The 20,834-nt window shown below is 43.8% G+C and overlaps 2 protein-coding genes across 2 annotated transcripts; one reads left to right on the top strand and one right to left on the bottom strand.

Moving 5' to 3' along the window:
- Positions 1-4,395: 4,395 nt before the first annotated feature.
- Positions 4,396-6,337, bottom strand: LOC123170430 (protein SLOW WALKER 1). Its single transcript, XM_044588297.1, has one exon. The coding sequence runs from the start codon at positions 6,264-6,266 to the stop codon at positions 4,650-4,652; it is 1,617 nt and encodes a 538-aa protein (XP_044444232.1). The 5' UTR covers positions 6,267-6,337; the 3' UTR covers positions 4,396-4,649.
- Positions 6,338-8,700: 2,363 nt separating this feature from the next.
- Positions 8,701-12,398, top strand: LOC123170431 (RNA pseudouridine synthase 2, chloroplastic). Its single transcript, XM_044588298.1, has 7 exons — positions 8,701-9,089; positions 9,420-9,563; positions 10,066-10,329; positions 10,493-10,692; positions 11,340-11,418; positions 11,619-11,794; positions 11,899-12,398. Exons 1-7 carry the CDS (start codon positions 8,763-8,765, stop codon positions 12,035-12,037), a joined length of 1,329 nt encoding a protein of 442 aa, XP_044444233.1. The 5' UTR covers positions 8,701-8,762; the 3' UTR covers positions 12,038-12,398.
- Positions 12,399-20,834: the final 8,436 nt, after the last annotated feature.

The following is a 20,834-nucleotide window of genomic DNA, read 5'->3' as shown; positions in this document are numbered from 1 at the left end:
TATAACATAAAATAAAACAGGAACAGAAAACAAAAATGAAAAGTACAACAAACTTATATATCTACAGATACCCAACATAGTAAAAATCGTTCTATAGTAAGCACACAGTTATATATATTCAGACTTTTTAAAAACTGGTCAAAATTCCCAAAAGTTGTTACATTTGAAAAATGCATTTAGAAATGTTCAGAAAAATGCTATTATTTTTTATTTTTAATAAATCATTTCGTTTTATTAAAAAATCATGTTTTCCGAAAAGAAAAGAAAAAAAAAATAGAGACTATTCCATGAATTATTCTTCAGCCAGGCGAAGAATGTCGAGGTGGCTTCTTAACGACCAATATTCAGCCGAGAAACAATAATCACGTTTATTAGAACTGAATATAAGAAATGGTGCGTAATGATAACGAACTTCTTCAAGACTTCATGGAGTCCAATGTTTGCTGGATGCGATGTTCGGCGAACAAAGTTGCCCATGTTTTATTTCGAGCCTACCGGCGTGGTAACTTCAATAAGTCACAGTGATTCCAACTCAAATAAAAATTGTACCTAATGACACATCGAGTAGATTTTGCAAGATTCCATGCACGGGGATTTGTACTAGTAAAATTAACAGAGGAAACATGCACCTGGGAGAAATGGAGCTAGCACTCACCACCATCGGAGATTCAGGCGGCATGGCGGTAGAAGTGAGAGAAGAATACCGCTCATGGGTAGTCAAGTGCACGAGAGGTTGTTTAGGCGTCGTGGATGTATCTTCTGTATCGTCGAGCTCCAATTGGTGAATGGAATTGAGACGGCATGCTCATGTTGGCCGAATTGGAGACAAATTATTATTTTTGACAATAGTAGCAATGCACTCAGGTCTTATGTTGATGCATGATTGATTTGCTATGCACGTACGCATGACGAGCTACTTCGATAAGCATTGTGTGTTGTACCTATATATAGTTCGATGGATGATCTTCAAGTCACGCGTGTGACATCTTTGTCGTAGAAAGAGCACACGACAGTGGTGGCTCAGTCTGAAGCAATTCAATGTTAGGAAGGGTTCCACAAGGCGCAAGAGTCAGGCAATTGCACCTCACTCCCCTGGATACAACACCCCATGATCAGAAACAACACCGTCGTCTTCAGAACTGCATATATCATCTCCACTCGCAACATCATAGACAACCCTACCTTTGCCTTTATGCTCAGCGCATCCAGTTCGGGCCGGTGACCTTGGGGTTGGGCCGAACCACGCGGGTGGTGCGTCAGGGCAGGGCTTGACAGTTTCCTTCTCTGAACCTTCTTCAGTTAACTGAACCCCGTCTCCAGGAACCGACACCTCCTCGTCAGACTCTTGTTCAGTGGACGCTGTCGTTGATGCATCAGGGGCCGTAACAGGCCAGATGCGGTCCTTGGTCCTTTCCATGATCCAATTCCTCTATTCCTAGTGAAGAAGCTTCCTTGCTACCACCATGAACCAGATCACCATTCTGGGATTGTCTTTTTCCACAGAGTGCAACATGCAGATAGTATAGTCTGAGCTCCTTCTCAACGAAACGACGAACTGTCACCAGCTATTGTTCATATTTTGATTTTTCAACTGCCTGGGGGTAAAAAGAAGACATGTATCAGTGGGCACTTGAAAAGATGTGCACATATATAGTCAGCCTGATGGCTAATGATCATATCCAAGTGCTGCCACCAGCTGTGTTTTATGTACATATGAACAGGAAACAGGCTGCTGAATAAACGTAGATATGAATGTTAACTGTCAAACCATGTTCAGGTTTATTAATGTTAAGCATCTTCCAATTTACGATCTAAACACATAAAGTAGCAATTAGCAAGTCCTATGCCAAATATAGAAAAGGCAAGCAAACAACTTCCTTGCGAAGGAAACCACACATTGTTAAAATGTTCCAGTGAGGCAGTAACCAATCAAACCAAATAGCAAAAGAGAAAACAAGGCTAACTTTTGTTGATACCTTCTTGATCTTATATTTGAGTCAGGCTTCAGCTGTAGGGAATTTCTGTTTTGTTTTTCCCTCTTGGGCTGATATTGCCGTAGATCATTTTTATTGGCCTCCTTCCTCTTCCTCTTTTCCCACTTCCTCTGAAGCTTCAAATGCCTCTTTGTCAAATATCTCCCCTTCCTGGTGGGCTCCACCTCAAACTCAAACTTGGGTTTCCCATCTGTAGACAAAACAAGATTCAGGGAATCATAGGTAGCCCATCTAACATCCCAAGAATTCACAAATGGGTAAAGGGGGTTTAAGCATTCACTAGGGGAAACAGCATCAGATCTGCAATAAGTACTCCCTCCGTCCCAAAATTCTTGTCTTAGATTTCTCTAGATACGGATGTATCTAATACTAAAACGTGACTTGATACATTTGTATTTAGACAAATCTAAGACAAGAATTTTGGGACGGAGGGAGTACAAGGGAAAATATGATGAAACTAAATTTGATCATATATCATCCACAACAAATGAACTATATTGAGACAAATTTGTCCAGGTACTTGGTAGACACTTCAGAGTTCAGACAATAAGTTGAGTAACCAAATAGGCAACACTTGACAAAATCAAGTCCAGTGATAAATCATAGGAAAAATGCAACCATATAATTAAGCCAAGAAGCTGGAACTGGTAAATTATGCCACTTCATGAACAAGCAGATAAACTACAAATTCTGTTGAGCAACGAGCATTGAATTGAGGATCGAAAGAGATAAGAATCAATAAAACGGTTTCACTCCGAGGGACGGATGGAAAGGTGGAAGTAGTACGTTTTTGGATGGATTAAGTAATAAGTAGTATGAAAGAAGCAGCCAACTTTCTCAAATTTTGCTGTGACAGGAGACGGATTGCCATTATCAAATACTCTTTTGACGATGCATTACAAAAATTTCTAAAATATCAAGACAGGCTTGCAAGAAGAATGAAAAAGAAAAAACAATCTCTTACTATCTTGGATAACACACAAATAGTTCAAGTCTCAAAGTGCAATGAACAAATGTCTAGCTACTTCTAGTTGTAAATAAATGCACTCTATGCAGAGGCACGATTTGAGAGACCCGCAACTAACCTGTAACTTAAACAATACAGATGCATGTAACTCAACATTCAGCACAACACATAGATTAAAATAGAGTGGTTTTCATCACAAGCTGTATTCATCAGCTAGCTACTAATGCATGATTTACAGTATAATATGGAAACTTCGGTGTTACATGTCATTCCTCTTAGCACAAGGGGCTGTTACAAATCTGAAATCACTACAGCTATACACTACACATGAGTACATATATGAAAGATACCTCTCTCTTCAGTGTTTCCATAGACATGCACAAGAGTCAGTGCATGTATGCTGGCGTACTCAACTTCTGCCATGTACCGCCGAGTGCCTCTCAGAACATCAATGAAATCACTGAATAAAACAGCAATAGCTGTCTCCAGTACATTTTCAACTAGTAGGGTAAGCAGCAGCATTTTTTGCAAGTGTTATATAATCTGGTAGGCTCCACCAGAGAATTATGCAGAGAGCGAGCAAGACCTAATAGCCACTGAATGTATTATGTTCCATACCAAGTGCCTGACAACACACCAAGGTTCTTTTGAGTATTCTATACCTGTTTTGTCGATAAAACCAGCAGTTCTCATGTACAACCCAGTGTATCATGCGGATGAGCTTCAGGTCACTCCCAGTACATGATTCAACAAGCTATAAGAAAAACTAATGGTCGCTATACAGCTACCGTCTACTCTAGTTTCATGCATTTCAGAAACTCCTTAAACCACAAAATTTTGATAAGTTACAGCTTTTTGAGGAAAGGGCAAGAGATGCTCTCTGGAACAGCAAAACCATCAATTTCTTGCATTTTAGCTCTGGCACGATGATCAGCACAGGCCACAGGGTCTCAAAACTTAGAAACTGAATGATTGATTATATATGTCTGGAAGAGAAGCGCAAGGAATAAGCGACCACATCACTTGAACTGAATATCATCAAAATAAACATACTAGAGAAATAATCTGATCACAAGTCAGGATTATGGCCATGTGGTAATCACAGAGCATTGAATTGAGAACTGAAATAGGTAAGATTCAAAATACCTGAGAATCAGATGCAAGGTGAAAGTAGCATGTTTTGGGATGGATTAAGGAGTGCAAAAGCAGCAGCCAACTTCCACAAATTTTGTCGTGACAGGAGACGGATTGCCATAGTCCAGAAGTCATTTGACGATGCATTACAAAGTTTACAAAAATATCAAGACCGGCCTGCAAGAAAAAAGACACAGAAAAGCTCCAGTCCCTGGAACAGCAAAACTATCAATTTGTTACAGACAAATGTAACCATTCTAGCTCTGGCACGATGATCAGCACAGGATACATGGTCTCACCTTGGAAACTGAATGATTGATAATATTTTTGTGGAAGAGAAGCACAAGGAATAAGCGACCACATCACTTGAATCGATACTGAACATCATCAAAATAAGGGGACATACTAGAAGAACAATCTGATCAAAAGTCTCTAGGCACTAGGATCTCACTCAGTAGAAACAAGCCAAAATTTCACCAACAAGCAAGCGTTGTCTATGAAGCGTAAATGAACATACACGAGCACTTATGGCAGCCCAACCAGGTAGCAAAAATTCACTCTAATCTACTCGCAGAAAGCGCGAGCATGGGAGATATCATCCCCTGGATCTCCTGCAGCGTGTGCTGTATCTTAATCTCCTCCACGACCATCCGCTTAAGGTTCCTGATGCACCCCCTCAGCTTCCCCCCATCCTCGCTTATGATATCCTCCGCGCGCATCTCCAGCACCTTGTTCGCCACCCCAAGCAACAGCCTTGCGTACCTCGGCAGGGTCGCGTTGCGATGCAGGAAGTCGAGGAGAAGCCCGAGCTCGGCCACGTCCAGATTCCCGATGCATCTCACCAGCTTCCTCCTCGCGACCAGCTCCTCCATCACCGCCACGACGCTCCTCGGATTGTTCTTGGCTAATGCTGAAACCAGAGCGTCCTTGTGCCTGAACTTCCTCAGCAGCTTGTCGTGCTCTGCGAACTTCGCCTTCTTGGGCCTTGAAATCACGAAGTCGCCCTCCTTGGCCTTTTCATTCTGGCCGCGGAGGAAGTATCTGTAGTAGCTCGGTTTGAGCGCCTGCTTCTCTGGCTTGGGCATTGTCCAAGCGAACTCGCTGCCTACAACCTCCTCTTCCTCCTCCTCTGTTGCATTCTTCTTCCTTCTGCGCACAAAGATGTCTCCCTTTGAAGACCCGGCAACAAGCACCGTCCCACACGGTGAGCAAGCCACGGACAGCAGTTCCTTGGGATACCGCATCGAGTGTGTCATCTTGAGCTCCCCATAATCAAAGCACTTGACATAACCATCACTCCCTGCGCTAAGCAGCCGGGTTTCCCCGGTGGCGCCCATCTTCCCGAGCGCGAGCGCAAAAATCGTCTTGACATGGCTCTCCACCGAGTGCACGAGCCGACCACCACCAATCACATCCCAAATCTTCACCGTGGTACCTCCGGCCGTGGCAAGCAGCCCGCCGGACGGCAGGAAGAGCACGCTCTCCACCGAGGCGCCGTGGGAGAAGGTCAAAGCAGGGGCCTTCCCGGTGCGGGCGTCCCACAGCTTGACGCTCTGGTCGTAGGAGCCTGTGGCGAAGAGGTTGTGGTCGACGGGGGAGGGCGCGCCGGCGCGGATGTAGTCGCGGTGCGCGGCGGGGACGGTGAAGACGGGCGTCTCGGAGGGGACGTCCCAGTAGGCGAGCAGCGCGTCGTCCCCGGCGGTGAGGAGGTGGACCTTGTCGCCGCCGGCCTCGGGGTAGCGGACGACGCGGGTCTGGGCGGCGTGGGCGGAGAGGGTCCGGAGGGGCCCCGCGGTGGGCTTGTCGACGCGGAAGACGCGCACGACGCCCCGCCCGTCGCCGGCGGCGAGCAGCGCGCCGTCGCAGCGGAAGGAGGGCGAGTAGGCGGCGGCGTCCTTGCAGACGGTCACCTTGGGCCGCGGCGCGAGCGGGTCGCCGGCGAAGAGGTGCACGGCGGAGGACCAGGCGGCGGCGAGCGTGGGCCGGGCGCGCGCCGGGGAGAAGGCGAGGTGGGTGACGGAGAAGGCGGTGGAGCCCGTGTCGAGCGTGGAGGAGCGGAAGTTGCGCCAGTAGGCGGCCTCCGGCGAGAGGCGGTTGGCGTTGCCGTGGGACGGGAGGAGGGAGGCGTGCGGCGCCGCCGGGAAGAGCGGCTTCGACGTGTCGGCGGCCATTGCGGCGGCGGGTGGACGGGCGGCGGCGGGGCGGGCGAGAGGAACCCTAGCAGCTGCTGCAGGCGGACGGGGAGATGGAGAGGAGAGTTTATGGGTTTAAGTGATGGGCCGCGTCGGGGAAAAGGCTTTGCTGCGCGTCTTCAAGAATTTCGGCCCAATAGAAGACTTAACGTTGTTTCTACCGAAGTGAGCCCAGGTTTCCTCTAAACAAAATGAGCCAGCTTCTAAAGGAACAACGAAAATGCTTCATAGCAGATTTTCTTTAAAAAAGACTTAACAAAGTACAAAATAGTTTTTTGAAATACGAATTTTCGTATTATTTGAAAATATGTTTGGCAAAAAATTATTGTGAAATTGTGCATGGAATACTTTTTAAAATTTGTTGGTGTATGTTTAAAAGGTTGAGATCGAATGAAATATGTCTGAAATAATTGAAACATGTGTGAGAAAACTATGGATCAAAAGTGAGGTTGTTTTTTAAATAATTGAAGCTTGTGATAAATGTTTTTTCAAACTGATTTTTGTGTGCGGAATGTTTCTTAAAATGATTTAAATATGACAAAAATATTTGAAATTAGCATGACTATTTATGATTTATATTTGTAATGTTTTGAAATATGTATGAAATAGTTGAATTTGTGCTTCTGAAATTTTGGTAAAATTATTTCAAAAGTTTTGTATATCAGTGAAATATTTGAAAAAAAATCGAACCCAAAAAAAGATATTATATCAAAGTCGTTTTGAGATGATTATTTTGAATTTTTAAAATCTTTTAGCATTACTTTGGGTTTCATCAAACAATATTTTAAATGTTATTAGTTATTGTTTCTGGTATATGAATAGTGAAAAGCAAATTCATATACTGAATATGTACTATTCAGAATACCAAGTAGACTATACATGTGGCGGCTACATATTATTGAGGGAACCTATAGAAAATGACTTCAGCCGAGCTAGACTATTTTGCTTCTTGTCTGTTTCCAAGTACTCGTCAGTATAGAGGAAGCGCGAATATATACAATAGTGACGCTCACAGCAAGTGGCGGAGGGCAATCTTTGGCTGGTCGGTTGATTATCCATGCGCGAATTCGATAGCGATGGAAATCAATCTGACGAGTCAGGCTTTGCTGTGGGGCTCCCAACAAGAATTATTGTAGAGGGCCAATAAGTGGGTGCCACATGTGCGTGTGGGGCAACAACTCAAGTTAAGATAGATTTATTTATAGACTAAAACATATTCTGTGGGAAGAATTATGTGACTGGCTGCTAGCACGGAGTCGTGAATGGATTCTTCTCACCCGCCGGCGATCTATGGACATGCACCTCCCAACTCTAGTCTCTAGATCAAGACTGCTACTAGGCGCTACTACTTGGATGCCAAGGAACAGAAGGACTGCACCAACGTGCTCCTCGGTAACATCGTGAGTGCTCTCCTTCTCGGTACTCGCTGGAATCCACACCGTTATCGACTAGTGGTAGACGAGCCAATGGCATCGCCGAACAGCGAGCAAGAACCCATCAACGCTAGTAACCATTTGCGTCACTGCCTCAAGTCCAGCGTCACCATCTCGAGGACCAATTTGTTTGCCAAGTAGTGGCTTCAGGTTGGAGTGATGCCCGAGGCAAACAATGTATGTATAATGACAAACAATGCCATGTACTGTAGCTGTACCTATACATGGCAAAGGGTCAGCCAGCCACGCCCCTAGGTCGAGGCCCTGTCTACCTGGTCCCTGACTCCGCCCCTACGTCTGTCATCTTTCCAAGTTAAACGACGAGCATAGAAGAACAACATTGATCCTGCGAAAAGCTCAGCTGCACGCGCAAGAACGCTAACATCACCGACTGTGGAGTTCCTAAAGTACTCATCTATCTCGAACGCCACCCAAGCAATGATGCTCGTCATCTTGGAGTTCGGTGGTGACATGTCACCATTCGTCGCCTCCTATGTCAACGACTAAAGCAGCAAAAAGGAAGCAAAAAAATCCGACTTAATTGAAGTTGTTGGCCCACAAGGGCACATCGCACTCACTTATTGGCCCTGCATAGTAATTCCCGCGGGTGAGCCCGAGCCAGAAACGAAGAAGATGCATGGCGTTCTATATCGTCGGTGCTGTTGAAATCGACCGTGCGGGAGCTCCCCCATGGGTGACCGTTTCTATCAAGTTGTCTTTGCCATTCTTTTCAAACTCATAATTTTTCTAGGGACTCTTCAAACTCTTTTTTTAGCTCCTCTTCAAACTTATGTTTTTTAAGGTTTTTTTAGGGGGGCTAATTTTTTTAGGTAATAATCTTCAAACTTGTACAAGATGACAAGTCCCATAAGATGAAAAAAAACAGACATGGAATTCAGCCTAACCCATGCCCATAGTTTGACAGAGATCCATACCGGGTCCCATTTACAGGCCCAAAAATACCCAAACGTTATCCTCCTGCTCCTCCTCCGCTCTCCGCTTGACTCGTCGCCACGGACCCAACCCACCCGACAGTCAAAGCATGGCAGCAGCTGCGACGGCGGCGCCGCCGCCGGCGGTCGCCACCGCGCTGTCCGTGCTCCTCCGCCGCGGCGCGAGCCGAAGCCATTTCCTCCGGGCCTCCCGCCCCAGGTGCGTCTCCTCGGACGCGGTCGCGGAGCCTGCGCTGGCGCGGAGGGGAGGCCACGCCGGGACCCGCCTGGAGGAGGCCGTGCCGGCCGCGGAGGGGCGGTCGCGGGTCGACGCGTGGATCTCCGCGCGGCTGGGCGGCGGGGGCGTCAGCCGCGCCCGCGTGCAGGCCAGCATCCGCGCCGGCCTCGTCGCCGTCAACGGCCGCCCCGTCTCCAAGGTGCACCCCCCCCCCCCCCCCCACCTAACCTGGTTCCTACCACGTGCTAGGAAGTTTACATCTTCTCGCCGTCGCAAAATTCAGCTAGGAAGCTTCTTAAGCATTTCTTGTTTGTTAATCATTCGCTTAAACTAGAGTGCTACTGTATATTAATTGAAAAACAACAACTATGAGCTCAAACTAGAAATCTTCATGCTAAACAGCTGAGGAGACAATGCATTATATAATACAAAAGTAGTGCAAGTTTCGGTGCAGATGCCGTTTGTTGTTAACATTTGCAGATTGCTGGTATTCTAAAGCTGGCTTGCTTTGCGCTTCTGCACATTGTAGGTTTCGCACACGGTGAAGGGAGGGGACAAGGTCAGCTGCACCGTGTCGGAGCTGCAGCCGCTGAGGGCAGAGGCGGAGGACATTCCGCTGGACATTGTTTACGAGGACGAGCATCTTCTCGTCGTGAACAAACCGGCTCATATGGTACGCACCGTCTTTTGCAGTGATACGGAGGAGTAAGATTTTACTTGTAGTTACCTTGTTCTTAGGAATGTCTCAATAAGGTTTTATCACTTTTATGTACACTAGTTTGTGGAGAGCTTATTTTCTACATAGCTGGACCTTCAGCATGAGATTTGTGAGCTTAATGAGGGTGTCTAGTTAAACAAGAAACATAATGATTTAAAAAATACCCAGTAGATAGCCACACATACAGTTGATGAGAAGTCTCTGGCTACCTGTAAAATCGGTGTATACTGAAAGGTAACTCGTTCTACTTCAAATTTTGAGGCTTGTTCATTCACGTGTTTTCCGTGTTACATCGACATTCAAGTTAATGTTGGTTATACTGTCCTGTTACCGACCTTTTCCACAAAACATTTTCCCCATCCTAATTCTATTTAGTTTTTTAAACTCTTACATGCAGTTTTCTTTCTACTGGTAGGGAGAATAATTATTCTTGCATTCTATGTGTTTTGACTTTTAGGTTGTTCACCCAGCACCAGGGAATGCAAATGGCACCTTAGTCAATGCTATACTTCACCACTGCAAGATTTCAACTTTTACCTGTTTAGCACGCAGTCCAATTTATGATGAGTGCCCTGAATCTTCAGATGATGATGTTGACGTATTTGATGTTGACCAATTTACTATTGGTGAAGTAAGTTCAGAGGTCCGCGAAGCTATTGTGCGCCCTGGTATTGTGCATAGGCTTGATAAGGGCACAAGCGGACTTCTTGTTGTAGCTAAGGTATTGCCCAGTTGGTTCTGTCCCAAAATATAAACACTAATAGCTTCCCATAGGACTTGCATATGAAAATGAAATCGTTAATGTTTACCTATTAACATTGGTCTCTTTTATTTGTTGTATCAAGTTAGTTTATGGACTAATTTTGGAATCACCTTGTTGACAGGATGAGCATTCACATGCTCAATTAGCAGAGCAATTCAAGCTGCATACAATAAGTAGGGTATACATCAGTCTTACTTGTGGTGTACCTAGCCCAAATTCTGCCAGAATTGAAGTTCCTATATCTCGTGATCCTAACAACCGGACACGTATGGTTGCTGCTCCTGGATCAGGCCACAGATATGCAAAGCATGCTGCTAGTAGGTGATTCATGCTTTTGACTTGTGCCTTCTCTTTTGTGGACTTGTGGTTCCATATATGATGCTGCTTCTTGAAAGCTGTTTAGCTTAAATAGAAGTACTTAGTAGGACAGCCAACCATACATGCTAAAGTCATATTTCTGACTAAGTACTTCACGATTTTCTATTAAAAGCCAAGTTCTTCTAGTCTAAATGATCTGTTGTCAGTAAAGCTAAGTTCTAATGGATGAACCAGCCTGATGTCATTGTCATATAGGCATGACGAACAAATAGTTCATACTGTTTAGATAATTATGGTTTTGACTGTTTTGAACTGGACATTTCTAGATACTACTCCTTATTCCTAGCATTAGCTGTGAGGGCAAAGAGTTATGAAGTTGGACCTTGCTGTTTCCTATAATTATACATACCATGCGCACGAGAATAGAACTTCTCTACATAAATACTGCCCCCATCTTTTTATTTTGTAATATTGCACTCCCTCCGATCCAAAATAAGTGTCGTGCTTTTAGTTCAAATTTGAACTAAAACCACAACACTTATTTTGGATTGAAGGGAGTATTGTTTATTCAACTTTCAAATGCTTTCAGGCTTGGTTGCTTTTTTCCAGACCGGAAATTTATTGCTCTGCTATTTCAAGAATTTTTACAGGTATAAAGTAAGAGAGGTCTTTTGTGGTGGTGGATCTGCACTGGTAGAGTGGAGACTAGAAACAGGGCGCACTCACCAGGTGATATGCACTATAGTCTCATATTCTAAGAAGGGGGCATCACAATTGCAATATTTGAATTTGTTGTGACTTCAAAAGCATTCTAGTCAGCAGTTGGAATTTTGAATTGTATACAATGTATTTCTCAATGTTGGGTAATGATACTCAAATACAACCACTTATTTTATCTTGTTAATGATCCTGCACCTATCGGTTTTCAGATCCGAGCACATGCAAAATATCTAGGGAACCCCTTACTTGGTGATGAAACATATGGAGGTACCAAAAGCATGGCATTGTCACTTTTGAGACCCAGAACTCCTTCAAAATACCATGGCGATCTTTCAAATCTGGTCTCGAAGATAGACAGGCCATGTCTCCATGCTGCATTGCTTGGGTAGGTATTATCCAAGATGCATCTCACTGGCTTTTTTTTTTGGTCTCATTTGCCTTTTAGGATAGTTTTCTTGCATTTGACTTTGGTAATTGTTCCCTTTTCAGATTCAAGCATCCTCATTCAGGAGAGGCACTTGAATTCTCATGTCCCCCTCCAGATGATTTTACTGAGGTACTTGATCAACTACGACGTGTTACACCGACGAGTGATGGCCAAGATAGCGACAGTGCTGCTCAAGTGTGATTAATGCAAATGGCGAATACACAAAATGCTGCTTCAGGTATGGTATGTTTGACCTGAAGGTCTTTTGACTTGTGCCATCTCTGAGTGAATGGCCAAACTGACGGAGAGGCCGTCAAGCTTTTCATCATGTTCAACGAGAGATGAGCACGACACCAAGAAAGAAGCTTCAGGAATTTTGACAAGTCTTGGAGACATATTTTAGTTCTCTTTTTCTATGTTTTAAGGAACCTAGGGGAAATGCATGGTTAATGAAGTGTGTTGAAAGCATTTTAGCACAATTCGATGTGTGTGCACTGTACAGAGATGTAAAATACACTGAAACACGGTGCTCTGGTGAAATGGAAATTTTGGCTTACATCAAGACCTGCTGCTTGTTGGGGTTCAAGTGGTTGGTACCACACTAGGCCAAAAATGAAGAACACAATTTTTATACCTACACAAAAAAGAGCCTTCCATGCATGAATCTTGGAGCAGGAAGTATGTTAATCCTAAATTTTATATTTTGCATTCTTAATTATGAATGTGCAAATAGTGTCGGATGCAAATTCCAGACATTAGAATTGCACGTATATAATTTGTGGAACTATGGAATGTGTAACTAGTATATGAAAAAAATTGAAAACCAGAAAACAAAAGTCAATAGTGTTTTGGAGAAAATAACACTTTTTTAAGAACGCGAAATCGGTTACAACGTAAACACACGCACTCACGCAACCTACCGAAGACCAAGGTCGAAGTTGCGAAGCTGGCCGCCTCCCACTATAACAATATTCCATATTAATGAGACATCAAAGCATCAAACATATGGTTTAATCCCCGATGGGTTGGAGGTACCACCGCCCTCCTAACCATCCTACCTATGTTTGGTAAACCAAAAAATAAGTAAATTATAAATAGCCCATGAAACAAACACATGACCGGACACACAAAAACACGTGCAACCTCTATTAGTGGAAAGACTGCTTGTATTGCACAAATATCATGTTTTTTAGGTCCCTTGCTAGGGCCAAAAGTCATTCTGGTGATTGACCCAACCGACTTCACCAGGAAATGTTAGAATTGGTGCATCAAAACCTTGCTAAGGAAGAAGCCCCCGAGCTGAGAAGTCTTTCACCCCCCTCATTCAACTTTACTCATGTGTCTCCAAAATAATCTGTTCGTGTCTGATCTCCTTAGTAAATTCCACTGTCCGTTTCCACACTAGGAGTTCTGCACCTTCTAGGTTCGGGGCCACTGAGGAAGATGACAAGCTCTTATACAAAATTGTCATTTTGCTAAGGAATAACCACACCCCCGCCACCTCATGCTTTAGTTCGTGGGAATGCTCCATTAACGTTGATCTTGACGCTGTCACTCGACAGGGGGAGCAAGTGATCAACCAGAGTCGTGATCCCGCGAGGAGCTTTGGAAGTCAGAGCTCTCTATCATTCCTCAACGATAAAATTTATCCATATGTCGATCCCCTTAAGGTCTCTATTTGCATTGCATCCCTCACAATGTTTCGAGCCTGACATGACTGATCAATAGACGTGCAGACAAGGGTTGGCCGTGTGCATTCTTTCTACCTAGCTAGTCTAGTAGTCACCTTTGGAGATGGTGGTGTCCTTCCAATCCGGCCGACGGCGAATCGATAGAACATCCACCAAGGGCTCAGGCACGTCCATGCATGTGTTCTAGGAGGGCAAAACCAAAAGCTACGATGAATGATCGAACATATTTGTAAAACGTGTAATATGATTATTCTTTATGTGTGTGTGCGCGCGCATGCGCGCGCGTGTGTAGAATGATTAAAGAATATAGTGGGCCAGAGGTGAACTCTTCAATGTTATTGGTCATTTTTGTTGGAATTAATCTCCAGTTATAACAAACTAAGAGAGAAAAGGGGAGCTAACAACTCCCACGATCGTGCTTTGATCGGGAGCACCCAAACCCAACCACTGGTTTCGGTCCCTGGCCCATCAGCGTCTCACGTATATTAAGAGGGGGTCGTGTATCTCTCAGGGACACACATAGTATGGGAAAAACTCCCAAAACCTCCAACTACCGATCCACAAAAGGGGCACTGAAGGGTTAGAAGGCTGACTACCACCGCCGGCCACCCTGGGGCAGTGCCGGCGGCGTTCCTGCTGTGAGTTCCTATTCCTGCACTTCTTCCCCGACCATCTCCATGTTGTTGGAGAACACAAGGTGTAGCCGGGGTGCATCGAGCAGGCAGAAGCTTCTCTCAGAACACGTAAGAAATCCCAAATCCTATTCTGTCATATGTATATTAGGTGTTCTAATACTAGGCTTAAGATCCTGTGACGTTCATCCCTAAAGTTTGTATCTAACAATTCTTAGTTCATAACCAATCATTTGAATATTAGTTCTCATTTCCAAACATAATCTATGAAATACTACATCACCTTAGTACCCTACATTGATATTTTACTTACAGTAGCTCAAAAAATAATGTGTTGATTGAAGAGTATAGTCTAACCGTAGTTAAGGTGCTGACAATTAGTGCTCTCTTAATAGGACGTGGCTTGCCTGCGGCCTCCCCCTGCGACCATCCGTGCGACGGTCTCATCCAACGGCTGTGCCTCCACGCCGCCCGCTCCTGATTTTGTCTCACAAAAAAAAGAATAAAGAGCCTAATACCGATAGCCATCTGTATCGATACACTCCTATCCAGATTCCTCTCCTTCGTCAGTCTCAACTCCAGCTCGAGCTGGAGCTTTCCATGTCCTCTGCCGCACCTGCTCTCCAGCCTCTAAGCACTTCGTGCGGACGCCGACTGGATCTCGGGAGAGTGCAGTCGCGGATCTCACCCCACCCCAGCTCGGCTGGCCGCCGCGCCCGTGTGTGCCTACTGAAGCAGCATCCCCGTGTCGGCTCGCCGCCGCCAGCGTGTGCCTGCTGAAGTAGCATCCCCGGCTCGGCTCGCCGCCACCCGCATGCACTGCCGAACCTCCATCCCGTCTTGGCTCATTGCTGCCGGCGTGAGCCTGCTGGACCTGGCCGTGCAGCAGCTCGGTCACAACCTGATCCTCCATCCGCACCGGTGCTGCCTGCCTTGCTTATGTGAGATGCGGATCCTAGCGGGAGCCTATGGGACGCCCACGCAAGAGGGCGGTGTGTCCTCGAGCCTATGGAGGAGGGGGTTGAGTGGTGAGAGAAGAATGTCCTGGATCGCAACTTCAGGGCCATCTATTTGCTATGAGCTTAGAGAGGAGGAAGAAGGAGATGGATATGCTTGGAGAAGAAGAGGGGACTACAGCTCATAGACTTAGCATCACCTCCATAGAACACAGGTGGATTCTTTTTGTTCTCGTGTTGTTTTCCATTTGATGCGTGTTTACTGAGAGGAGAGCTGATTGGCATTCCATTACTCTGCTTTCATTCAGTTAAATAAAGATTCTTTTTATGCTATTGTCAATCTTGTATTCATAATATGAAGTACTAAATTCAGACCGATTGTCCATCTGCTGTCTGCTCCCTATATGCCTCTAAGCATGACAAAATCCAGATAGATGGTTATGTCTACATTGATTTTGCGAAATTAAAATTGATAACTAGGATCCCCATCATCACAACTTAAATTGAGATAAGGATAGCTGAGAGGCTCGGATGGGCACAATGCTTGGAAAATTGTTCATACCTACTTCTATGAACTAGTACCATCACAAAAGAAAAGAAAAATATGTGAACTAATATATTTGATTGTGGAGATTTTTTTAGAACATTTGATTGTGAAGATGGAGTAGCATTCAGGTAATAGTACGTACAAGTTCTAATGGTTCTTTGCAACTTGGAAGTGAAAACACACACGAGATAATTGTTTCATCATAGAGAAGTGCAACACCAAAGACAATTGTTTTCTAATGATTTTTCACCCCAACAATCAAACCAAATGGGCGTCCATCATCTAGTTATTATGCAAATTGTTTATATTTATAAAAAACTTTTATACTTATTTATAACTTATTTTGTGAACATAAATTTCATTGAATATATTTTCTTTTGTACTTATTTTTATAACTACATAGTAACATGCAATTCTATTATTTAACATTAATAGTACATTGGTTTGAAAGTAAAACCAACCATATTATCTGGCAAAAGTTATGCTATTTTTCTTACTATTTTTATAATAAAAACATTCATTGCACTGAATCTCTTTTATGCAAAATAAAAAACAAAGAGAAAAATTGAATTCTTCTATGGATTGATGTGTCATTCGTTGTATTAGTGTACTTGCATGTGTTGATATCCAACCTTTAAATATCTAGATCAATACCTCTAAGTGTATTATGTAACAAATATCTTGAGAAAGATCTCTAGAGTGTATGATTGTCACATATATGTATTGGAAAGGTGAACAGTTCGATAGTTTCGAGAAAGCTAAGCGCAATTCTTTAGAATAGTAAAACTGAGCCATTTTCCAGCCTTCTCACGCCCTTTGCATTTTTGGCGGCTAGATTTCGTCATCTCGCTGTTGTGGACTGCATGATCTATTGTCGATTCTCGTGTGTGCTCCGTCTTCAGTCGTGGGCCAGCTGTCCTTAGAGCGCACAAGGAACCTAGGAAAATCCCATGGTTAATCAAGCGTGTTGAAAGCATTTTGGCACAATTTGATGTGTTTGCACTGTACAGAGATGTAAAATACAGTGAAACACAATGCTCTTGTGAAATGGAAATTTTGGCTTACATCAAGACCTGCTGCTTGTTGGAGAACGAAGAACAAATAACTTTATACCTACACAAAAAAGAGCCTTTCATGCACAAATCTTGGAGCAAGAAGTATGCTAATAATAAATTTGAATGTTGCATTCCAAGTCTTATAAATGTGCAAATAATGCCGGATGCAAATTCAGGACATTAGAATTGCACGTTTATTTTGTGGAACTATGGAATATGTAACTAGTATATATAGAAAGGATTGGAAACCAAGAAACAAAAACCTATATATATTAAGTTTATCCCAAGCTCAAATAAAAGAAAAAGAAAACCGATTACAATGTAGACATACACAATGAAGCCACCTACTATAGACCGGGTCAAAGTTGCGCAGCTTCAAGATTCTGGTTGCCTCTAGCTGAAAGAATAATCTGCATGTACAAGACATCAAAACGTCAAACTTGTGGTTTAACCCCAGATGGGCTTGCAGTACCACCGCCCTCCTAATCATCCAACCATTGGCTGGTTCTCAGATTTTTTTGTACAAATAGTCCATAAAATAAATGCATGCCCTAACACACAAAAAGGATGTACTCCCTCTTTTCTTGATTTGTGGAAAGACCGGTTGTATTACCCAAATATCAGGTATCTTTATAGGTCCCTTGTAGGGCCGAAAGTACGCACTCCAACAGTTGGCCCAGCCAGGTTTTACTAACGCAAACCTCCGTAACTAAATTATGAGCTACTTCATTGGCCGTTCGGTGAAACCGACTTCACAAAACAATGTTGGAATTGGCACACCAAAACCTTCAGGTGCTTTACAACCTCGTTATTGGCTGAGAAGTCCTTTGCTCCCTCATTCAACTTTCCCCCAACAACCTCGTTATTCATCTTGAAGATAATCCATTCACATGGATATCTTTAGTTAGTTTCCAATGACCGTTCATCCGCACCTTCTAGTCCAAGACCACTCGAGAAGATGCCAAGCTCTTGCAACAAATTTTTTGTTGTGGTCATTAATAACCATACCTTCGCCACTTCTTACTCCGGTCTATGGGAATGCTTTATCAACATTGATCTTGATACTGTCAATCAGAGCCGCAACCCTGCAAGGAGCTTCGGACACCCAAGTTATCTATCATTCCTCAACCATAAATTTGTTCATCTAGCGATCCCCTTCAGGTCTTCTATTTGCATCTCACCCCTCACATTTTTTTTTCAAGTCTGCCATAACTGGTAAATAAAAATGCAGACAAGAGCATGGTTGTGTGCATTCATTCTACTCAACCAATGTACCACCCTTCGAGGCCCGACTGGTGGCGTCTCGATAGAACATTCATCGAGGGTCGTTAGACACCTCCATGCATGTGTTGTATGAGGGAAAAAACCCGATGTGATGACAAATGATCAAACTGATTTGTAATACGTGTTGTATAATTATTTTTTAATATTTTTTAATTATGTATAGTATATCAACAACATGTAGCGTGTCAGAAATAAACTCTCCGATATTGTTAGTTGTTCTTAGTAATTTGAAAATTAATTTTGATTTACAAATAAAAATACTCAAGTACTAAATGTACTTAGTAAGATACATCGATACCTTCCTGCTAGGAGGTCAACAAAAAAAATTGTGATTAAATATGACAGTCATCAAAGGGATGATGCCGACAATTAGTCATCCTCTACCATGTTGACATTGGCGCAACGAGATAAACTAGTCACTCATACGACGACGTTTGTGATAGTCTGATAATGAATTGACATAATTTTATATGTACATACCCGACAGACTAAATGTGCAAAATGTTTATATTTAAAATAACCTTTTTTACCTTTTTATAATTTATTTTTTAACACAAATTTCAATGAGTATATTTTCAATTGTACTTAGCATAATTAATATAGCTAAATATTAACATACAATTCAAAATTTAACTTCGTTAGTATATTTGCTTCAATTAAAACCGTATTGTGCTGCAAAAGTTATGTTATTTTCTCTTACTTTTTGAAATAAAAACATTCATTCCATTGAATCTCTTTTATACAAAAATAAACAGCAAATAGAAAATCACATTCTTCTATGCATTAACATGTGTCGCTTGATGTAGTAGTGTACTTGCATGCATTTAGATCCAATTTTAAATATCTAACGAACTCTAAGTGTATTATCTAACAAATATTTTGAAAAAGGTTTCTAGAATGTATGATTGTCACAAATGTGTATTGGAACGAAGAACAATTTGGTAGTTTCTAGAAATCTAATAGCACTTCTAATGGTGATATCTTAGCCGTGAAACACATACGAGATGGTTGCTGAATTTGCAAAAAAGAAAAAGATGGTTCTGAATTAGAAGAGAGAGAGAGAGAGAGAGAGAGAGAGAGAGAGAGAGAGAGAGAGGGAGGGAGATAAGATAATTCACCTCCATTATACAAGATCTCATCTCATGCTTACATAAGTTTTAGTTCTAATCTCCCATAATTTGAACATGCAAACATTAATGATTAGACATGACACTAAGAGATGATTCATTGCCTAAAATATTTTTTATTCTCTAGTTGACTTGAATTGCGTGGGAAAAGACCGTCTTATTAAGTATTATACATGCTCTAAGGTCAATTTTGAAGTCTTGATCAAAACTAGCGGTAGTTGTCGGTGTCAAAACCGGCGGATCTCGGGTAGGGCGTCCCGAACTATGCGTCTGAGGATCGATGGTAACAGGAGACTGGGGACACGATGTTTACACAGGTTCGGGCCCTGTCGATGGAGGTAATACCCTACTTCCTGCTTGATTGATCTTGATGAATATGAGGATTACAAGAGTTGATCTACCACGAGATCGTAATGGCTAAACCCTAGGTGTCTAACCTGTATGATTATGATCGCCCTTATGGACTAAACACTCTGGTTTATATAGACACCGGAGGGGCCTAGGGTTATACAGAGTCGGTTTACAGAGGAAGGAATCTTCATATCCAAACGCCAAGCTTGCCCTCCACGCAAAGGAGAGTCCCATCCGGACACGGGAGGAAGTCTTCTGTCTTGTATCTCGCCCATCAGTCCGGCCCATATCACACAGGCCGGACACCCGAGGACCCCTTAATCCAGGACTCCCTCAGTAGCCCCTGCACCAGGCTTCAATGACGATGTGTCCGGCATGTAGATTGTCTTCGGAATTGCAAGGCGGGTTCCTCCTCTGAATACTTCAAAGTAGTCCTCGAACACAGAAAACGTGTCCGGCTCTGCAAAACAAGCCCCACATACAGTCGCAAAGAGTATAATATTAACAAGTCCCATCTACTGACATCTTTTGTAGTGAGACGCCACGTCTCTGCACGGTTATTATTTCGGACCATTTTTTAGCCTCCCGCTCCATGTTTCGAGATGCGGTTCCCTTTGGCACGTCTTGTCAAAGCAGAGATCGTGTCCCCTTATCACGGGATCCTCATTAATATGGGCGTGGGTAACCCAATCGTGTCATTGGCGATCCCTTGGGAATAGGCGAGCTTTAAGGCCCATGAGGAGGCGTTCGATATTCATCGCCTTTATAAGGGGTACAGATCGACCCGTCTTTCTCCCCCACACTTTCCTCTTCCTCAAGCCCCAGCGCCCAGGACCCGATTTCTTTCATTGCTACCAGGCCTCCTAGCCATGTCCGGACCCAGCTCCCAAGGCAGGTGGGCGGCTTCCTCGGTTACCGAGGAGGATATCGGGAAGCTCCGGGAGGCGAGGTACCTGACTGCGGAGATCCCCCACTGGCTCCCTGCTAAGGGGCAGGTTATCCCTACGCCAAAATCCGGCGTGAGGGTTGTGTTCATCTCTCACTTCCTCCGCGGGCTAGGGTTCGCTCTCCACCCCTTCGTTCGCGGCCTCATGTTCTATTACGGGCTAGATTTTCACGATCTAGCTCCGGACTCCTTTCTTCACATCTCGGTGTTCATCATCATGTGTGAGGCTTTTCTCCGAATACCCCCACACTTCGGCCTATGGCTCAAGACTTTCAATGTGATGCCGAAGGTAATCAACGGGGAGCAGGCGGAGTGTGGCGGCGCTATGGTGAGCAAGCTCGCCAATACTATCTGGCCAAAAGGCACCTTCACGAAAACCTCCAACTTATGGAACAGGAGTGGTTCTATG

Source organism: Triticum aestivum, chromosome 7D (assembly GCF_018294505.1).
Source record: "Triticum aestivum cultivar Chinese Spring chromosome 7D, IWGSC CS RefSeq v2.1, whole genome shotgun sequence".
Taxonomy (NCBI): Eukaryota; Viridiplantae; Streptophyta; class Magnoliopsida; order Poales; family Poaceae; genus Triticum; species Triticum aestivum.
This window is presented reverse-complemented; position numbering and strand designations above follow the sequence as displayed.

Excerpts from the sequence above, each read along its gene's own strand:
- LOC123170430 (XM_044588297.1), bottom strand. The coding sequence starts at position 6,266 with ATGGCCGCCGACACGTCGAAGCCGCTCTTCCCGGCGGCGCCGCACGCC.
- LOC123170431 (XM_044588298.1), top strand. The coding sequence starts at position 8,763 with ATGGCAGCAGCTGCGACGGCGGCGCCGCCGCCGGCGGTCGCCACCGCG. Across the intron at positions 9,090-9,419 it reads ACGGCCGCCCCGTCTCCAAG|GTTTCGCACACGGTGAAGGG; the intron begins GTGCACCCCCCC and ends TGCACATTGTAG. Across the intron at positions 10,693-11,339 it reads GCAAAGCATGCTGCTAGTAG|GTATAAAGTAAGAGAGGTCT; the intron begins GTGATTCATGCT and ends GAATTTTTACAG.